The sequence below is a fragment of the Lactuca virosa genome, chromosome 3 (genome assembly GCF_052849685.1).
Source record: "Lactuca virosa cultivar CGN04683 chromosome 3, Lactuca_virosa_CGN04683_v6, whole genome shotgun sequence".
NCBI lineage: Eukaryota > Viridiplantae > Streptophyta > Magnoliopsida > Asterales > Asteraceae > Lactuca > Lactuca virosa.
Genome location: NC_136428.1, coordinates 273,962,217 through 273,970,172, shown reverse-complemented (window position 1 = coordinate 273,970,172; position 7,956 = coordinate 273,962,217). Strand labels below are relative to the sequence as shown.

General features: G+C 28.5%; 1 protein-coding gene across 2 annotated transcripts; it reads left to right on the top strand.

Annotated features, from left to right (window-relative positions):
* Positions 1–4,479: 4,479 nt before the first annotated feature.
* Positions 4,480–7,878, top strand: LOC145167207 (F-box protein SKIP14-like). Of its 2 annotated transcripts, XM_079086328.1 has the most exons (3): positions 4,480–4,728; positions 4,839–5,733; positions 6,377–7,878. In XM_079086328.1, the coding sequence occupies exons 2-3, from the start codon at positions 5,005–5,007 to the stop codon at positions 6,950–6,952; spliced, it is 1,305 nt and encodes a 434-aa protein (XP_078942454.1). In that variant the 5' UTR covers positions 4,480–4,728; positions 4,839–5,004; the 3' UTR covers positions 6,953–7,878. The 2 variants fall into 2 exon arrangements, with proteins under 2 accessions (XP_078942454.1, XP_078942453.1); XM_079086327.1 differs by having other exon boundaries at positions 4,480–5,733.
* Positions 7,879–7,956: the final 78 nt, after the last annotated feature.

Below are 7,956 nucleotides of genomic sequence, written 5' to 3'. Positions count from 1 at the left end.
AAGGATAACTAATTAGACAAAAGAAGTATTTTGTTTTCGTTTAGGATATTTGTTTCTATAGAAGTAAGTATTTATAGGCTAACTACATTTGTGTGAAGGGAATTTCAAAAGTCAAATTAAATCATATAAGTTGGATAGTCTTGGAAGTTTCAAATGAATGAGATTCATTACTTTGAAGGTGAAAGGGTGTGGGGGTTTCAAATACATGAGGTGCTGGCAAATTTTTATGGGGGTTTCAAATGCATGAGATTCAAGGAAAAATGCTAGCTTTATAAGTATGTACTAGGCGAATGCCCGCGCGTTGCGCAGAAACACCTATATAGTTGAAGTCTTTACAAATATATGTTTTTTTAAAATATAACAATAATGTTGTTATTAAATTTGATATAATAATTTGTATACTAAATTGATATAATATATTGATTATTTTGAATTATATGATAATATATACATCTATTATAACCGCATTATCTCAATCGTTTGAATAACTTCTACCCGCAAGTTACACATGGATAAAATTAAATATAATATATGGTTTAATGTTATTTATAGTTATTGTTATTGTTAATAAAGTTTTTAAAATTTATTTGCCTAATGTTTTTATTTTTGTCATTATAATTATTTAAAACATCAAACATTGTTTTTTGATTTTAAAGGTAACAATATAATCATTTATATATAATTATTTTTCACTATTGTTATTGTAAGTTATTTTAAACTACTTATTTGAAAATTTTTAATGATTATAAAAATATCTTTAGGAAATATTTTAGTTAAATTGAGATTACACTTTAGTTTTTCCATTTATCACTACAATTTATCACTTTTAACTATTTACAAAATATTCTTTGGTTTTTTTAAGTGGAACTGAAATTTATATTTAAGTTGACACTGTAATGTTATATTTAAATTAACAATTCAAGTATTTTATTTAAACTGTTCAAAAGTTGTAGCTTTAAACTGATAATGGTTTACATACAACAACATTTTAAATCTAATAAATTAAATATAATATGTTAAAAGTTAAAGACATAACTTTATAAGTAGAAGTAAATGTATTATTTAAAAATTAAAATTTAGTTTATTTATGATTATACTTTAGGTTTGATATTTATTTAACTTTATTAATCAACTTATAATCATTTATTAGAAAGCCACTACAATTTATCACTTTAAACTATTTACAAAATATTTTTTGGGTTGTTTAAGGTAAAGTAAAATTTACATTTAAGTTGACCCTATAATGTTATATTTAAATTAATAATTTAACTATTTTATACAAATTGCTCCAAAATTGTATCTTTAAAATGATAATCGTTTACATCCAACAATATATTAAACTAATAAATGAAGTATAATATGTTCAAATTTAAAAACATAACTTTATAAGAAGAAGTAAATATATTATTTTAATATTGAAATTTAGTTTATATATGATTACACTTTAGGTTTGATATTTATTTAACCTTATTAACCAACTTATAATTATTATTAGAAAGAAATTGAAAAGTCATGGGAGTTTCAAATGAATGTGGTGAAAGGAAAGATGCATGAGAGTTTCAAATGCATGAGGTTTTAGGAAAAATAATAGTTTTATAATATATAAAGATAGATATAGATAGATATATATATAGATAGATAGAAGATATAGATAGATAGATAGATAGATAGATATAGATATAGATATAGATATAGATATAGATATAGATATATATATATATATATATATATATATATATAGATATAGATATTAGGGCTGGCAAAATTGTACCACGGAAAACCAACCAACATGTTACCAACCGAACCAATAAACTTGGTAGCTAATATATTTGGTAGCCAACATGTTTGGTTGGTAGTACCATACCAATTGATCAATGTTGGTACAGTAATGATACAAAATTTTGAATACAATGGTAATACCGTACCAACCAATTCATTTATTATATATATATATATATATATATATATATATATATATATATATATATATAAATGAAATCGTATATTTCAACTATTAATTGTGTTTAGTGTTTACAGTTTTAATAACATTATATTAGTCATTTGATTGTATTAGTCGATAGTTATTACCACGTTAAAGCACAAAATTAAAACGTACTTTAGCGTTATTTTAGTATAATTCTTTTGTAAACAAAAAGAACTACGTAACTAATTTCTATATTAAACATTAAAATCTCGATGTCTTTATTTTTAGTAGAATTCTTTTGTAAAAAAAAAGAACTACGTAACTAATTTATATACTAAACATCAAAATCCCGATGTCTTTGCTTATTTTTAAATGTTACAATAGAAAATTAAAAGAAGTTGGTATATACCATTACCAATTTGTACCAACCAAACATGTTGGTTGCCAAATAAATTGGTACCAAATATACTTGGTACGGTACCGGTAGAAATTTTTTTATACCAATTATAGTTGGTACGGTACACAGTTTAGAGAAAAATGAATTGGTACCGTACCAATTCCACGCCTAATAGATATAGATATAGATAGATAGATAGATAGATAGATGATTATAGAACATGATGTCAAATATAATTATCATTAAGGTATAACCTTTGAAGATGATTTCCAATTTTCTTTTAAGAATTGATTTGCTACATGTTTCATATAAGGGCTTAATGAGGATATGTTTATACCATAATCCTTTTATATATATATATATATATATATATATATATATATATATATATATATATATATATATATATATATATATATCCTCAATATTCTTTTTCTTTCTCAACCTTGGTGCACATAGGTATTAATAACCATTAAGTGATGCTATATGGACGATGTTTGTAATTTATTTTTTTATTTATTTCCTCTATTGTCTTTTGCTGCAAACAGGGATGAAAAATAACAACTATTTAATATGAAATGCATTATTAGGATGATATATTCATATATGTCATAAGATCTGAGGGCTACTCTAAGAATTTTGATAAGATCCCACCATTTTTACTATTTGAAATACCTTCGATTTTGGCATACCTGCATGTAATGACTGTCATATGAGTTTAGACTGGTAGACCAAACTCTAATTGTTTTACATTCACACATGCCTGGACCATCAATGAACGGAAAATCATCCAAAGCTTTGTTCATTTGTATGAGATAATTAAATATAGAGTAACGTTAAAAATATAGAGTACAATTAAAGCACCACTAACTTTTCCCCTTTGACTTTAGATGGTCTCAGAAATTAAGAAATAGAATTACCCGTCCAAGCTTGTTCATTAAATGATTTGAATTCATTAAATCTACATATGAGAAACCAATATTAAAACCTTCAACCAAACCAAGAAAAAAAATTAGTTGTTTAATATATGTTTTCACAAAAAAAAAATCCATATGTTTGAATATGTATAAAAAAGTTACTTATACGTAATATACATTTTAAAATTATATAAAGACGCGTCATAACGTATAAATAAATTTGTAAACATGTGTATAAATAATTATAAGTATTTTTATATTTTTAAAACATATCTTCCTACTCTAATAAAAGAGTACATTTGTTTCCAAGTGTCATCTCGTCAGTCTACCTCAATTTTTTTTCCAGTCCAAAAAATTTATAAAGTAAAATACCTAATATACCCTTCCCGTCCCAATAAATCAACAATACACTCTTAACAAACTAGCTAGCTAATCGCAAGAAATCAAGAAACAATTCATCTTCAATTTTGAATATGTACCTAGGATGAACTTACAAATTCATCTCTTATGAAGCTAATCATCCCCTCACATTCATCTCTCCCATCTCACGTAAGATTCACGTTCACCTTTCACATCTCGGTCAGATTCACCTCTGTTTCTCTCTCATTTCAGTATGTGTAGTTTAAAAACATAATAGTCATCAAAGGAATATGTCGTTCTAAAAACATTTTATCGGCTACTTTTAATTTTAATTTTATTTATATTACATATTGGCACCGATATCATGATCTTTATTTGATACTTTTTCTTTAAGTATTAATTTAATTTTATGCAAAATACAAATATCAAATTCAGATGACCTTTTTTTAATTTTCGGAAGTTACTTAATATCATTTTCTAATGCAATCTCTTCAATCAGATCTGCACAATTGATAGACTTATTTTCCTGAAGTTACTTAATATAAGCTACTTGTCATCCGCACAGATTATTTTTTATTTTGTTAGCTTTTTTATACGGTGATATTTTAATTTTTTGACAGTTTAAAATAATAATTTCTTTGAAATAACTGATAATAATATTACGGAAAACTAAAAAAAGACATTACAAACCTATTTATTTTGTCTATTAAATTAATATACTTTAGGTTTTATTGTGAACAAAAATGATAAATGAATCACATAACAAAAAACATGTTGCTCAAACTTTGGGTTTTTATCATTAAATGTATATTATTTTTAAATTAATTAATTAAAATGAAATTTAATGTAGTTATTTTAGGTATTTGACTTATGGACGGATGGTAGAGAGGCTTGCAGATGAGTACCGGTATCCAATATTTCGTCCGTATAAAATGGAACGCCGGCAGCCCTACCAAATAGCAATCCATCAAACAAAGTCTGTTAATTTCCATCGTAATTAGGGCTTCTGCCACCACAAATCTCTCTCTCCATGGAGATTTCGCCATGGAGCTTTGACTTTCCTTTCTTCTCTTGCCTTCATTTCCTTTCGTCTTCTGCTCGTATATACCACCTGTATAATCTTCAATGAGGTCAGATCTATTTTTTCATTTTTCTTCGCAAAAACTAGATTCTTCGTCATCCTCAGGATAATAATCATACCCCCTAATCTAATCTAATCCCAATTTCGATTCTTTTTCAGATTCTCGTCTAATCCGCCTCTTTTTCGTTTTTGTTTCTCCCCCCCTACAAAAACTCAGCTATTTCCATTCAACTATTGGTTTATTTTTGTTAACAAGTTGGCTGGTAATAATATCAGATTATAGTTTTGGGGGGTTTTTTCTTTGTTTCCAGTATTTCTAGGAACTATGGCTGATGATTTTTTATGCGATCCTAAAGTTTATAGTCCAGATTATTTACTTTCTTCATTGAAGATCGGTGATTGGTACCGAATGGATGATTATACAGATAACAGTTTCGATTTCGATGGTTTTGATGATTATTTGAATTTGAATTGGGAATGGAAGAAGGAGGATGTTCTTGATATGCTGCCTTCTGATCCTTTTGAGATGAATATAAGCGGTGGGTGTACGATGATTAGGGGGTGGATTCAAGAGGTTGATGACGATATCGGATACATCAAAATCTCAGAAAAATCAATTGGCGATGAGATCAATTTAGACGATACAAGTACAACAAATGGGTTGTTTTTCTTCGATGGAAGTAAGGAATCTAAAGCCTTGCAGCATTCATTCAACAAGAACACAAATTGTTGTCAAAGTGATGGGAAAGATAATATCCATGTTGGTGTTCCTCATGATGCTTTATTTTTTGCTCTTGGTCATTTAGGAATGAGGGATTTGATGTCTGTTGAAAGGGTTTGTAAATCTTTACGTGATGGTGTTCGTAATGATCCCTTGTTATGGAGAAATATACACATTGATCAACAACCAGGCGAATCATTTGCTGATGAATCTCTTTTAAGAATTACAAATCGAGCAAGTGGTAGTCTTCAATCATTGAGTCTTGTAAAGTGTTTGAAAATCACAGATAATGGTCTCAAGAATGTCATCCAACAAAATCCAGGGCTAACAAAGGTATGTATTTGTATCAAACCATATATGCATTTAGGGTGTGTTCTTAACTTCTTATGTGTGGTAGTGATTAGAAAGAAATTTCCTTTTTTGGATTATATAGGTTCAAGTAGTCAATTTCATGTAAAGTGTAAAATAAAAGTACTTGTATACCTTTATTTTACCTTTTTCCTATTTGATCAAAACTTGTCAAACACTCAAAACCATCAAGAAGCTCTTTCAAACACTATCTCTTGTAATACGTTTTATTACAAATTTACAAATTTATTTTCTTATTTAATACCACATAATCACTTTCAAAAGTCAAAACCCACATCCAAACACCCCTAAATGTTTTTTTGCTACATGAAGTTGTAATAATCACTTTTGATGACGTTGAGTTTTTCGAGTTTCTTGACTATATAAGGAAGTAAATTTATAACATAAAGGTGTATAAGGTCATATTTCTTTTTGGCTTAATACATACAGAAGGGTAAAATGGTCATTTACTCAGATTCAGACAGTTCATTCGGTCAAAAAAAGAAAGTCTTTTAGACTTTAATAATAGTTAAACCTAGTGTTAGTTGGCCCTTATCACTTTCAAAAAGCACATACAGAAGGGTAAAATGGTCATTTTTAACTAACATTTTAAAAATGGTGAATGCAGTTAAGTTTACTGGGATGTAACGGGCTAACTATGGAAGGGCTTTTAAGTAATTTAAAGTCTTTGAAGACAACCAATGGAGGTGGAATAAAGCGTTTAAGAATCGGTGGACTTCACTCCATAACAATGGAGCAATTTGAAGACCTAAAAAAAGTATTATCCATAGATAATAATAATAATAATAATAATAACAAAAATCACCTCACTTGCCCTAAACCCCGATTCTACAATGGCGGGCAGTTGCACCTTTCACTAGAAGATGACCGCCCGATTGACATCGAGGCCTGCCCGAAATGTCATCAACTGAGACAGGTGTACGATTGTCCAGCTGACACCTGTCAAGGGAAACGTTATTGTTGTAGGGCGTGTACTTTTTGCATTCCTAGATGCATCAATTGTGGATGTTGTTTGAATGAACGCAATTACATGGAGACGTTTTGTTTGGATTTCATTTGTTTTCATTGTTTAAAACAGATTTTGAGTTTCACAAATGGTGGTGAAGATGAAGATATGGGTGTTGATTCGGGGCAATCTGGTCATTATCAACAAGCGAGTTATAGGTTTTGCCTTTATGGCTAGATGAACGGGTTTCTGAATGTTTTTTTGTTCGTGGGTATGTGTTTAAAAGTGAAAACTAGACATCGTTTGAAGAAAATGAGGAAAGAGTTTGTAGAAAGTGTACCTATTTTAGTAGATTCTTGAAAGGGGGTAGATAAGAAACTAGGTGTTTCTTGAAAAAATTGGCAGATTTTCAAGATTGTATATGGATTTGGTGTTTCTTGAAGGAATAGGCAGATTTTCAACATTCTCTTTTGGTGTTTCTTGAAGAAATAGGCAGATTTTCAGGATTCTCTTTTGGTGTTTCTTGAAGGAATAGGCAGATTTTCAAGGTTCTCTTTTGTTGTTTCTTGAAGAAATAGGCAGATTTTCAAGATTCTCTTTTGGTGTTTCTTGAAGGAATAGACAGCTTTTCAAGATTATCTTTTCGTGTTTCTTGAAGAAATAGGAAGCTTTTCAAGATTCTCTTATGGTGTTTCTTGAAGAAATAGGCAGATTTTCAAGATTCTCTTATGATGTTTCTTGAAGAAATAGACAGATTTTCAAGATTCTCTTATGGTGTTTCTTGAAGAAATAGACAGATTTTCAAGATTCTCTTATGGTGTTTCTTGAAGAAAATGGCAAATTCTAAAGATTGTCTATGGATATGGTGTTTCTTGAAGAAATTGGTGTGTTTACTACAACTACAAGATTGTGTATTGGTGATTTTTGAAGAAAAGGTTTGTAAGTTATTAGCTTGTTTTCTAAATTTTTGATTTTATTTTGTTGGGATTGTTTCTGTTTATTTAATATTGTGAAAGATAGGATCCACAACATGAAAAGATAACTGGCCCTTGACCATGGTCTATAGATGTGTAAGATTTGATGCATGTAATGGTTATAAGCATATGTAATGTAATGTACGCATTTTCCAATTTAATAAATTCCCATAAAAATGTATTTTGTTAGTTTCACTTTTATATGTAATTTGATGATACTTGTTATGAAAATTGTAACATTAAACTATGTCAACCTCCTTTGAATGG

What these genes read in the sequence shown, in the direction of transcription:
- LOC145167207 (XM_079086328.1), top strand. Translation starts at nt 5,005, where the DNA reads ATGGCTGATGATTTTTTATGCGATCCTAAAGTTTATAGTCCAGATTAT. An exon ending in AAAATCCAGGGCTAACAAAG is followed by an intron (nt 5,734 to 6,376) that starts GTATGTATTTGT and finishes TGGTGAATGCAG; the next exon opens with TTAAGTTTACTGGGATGTAA.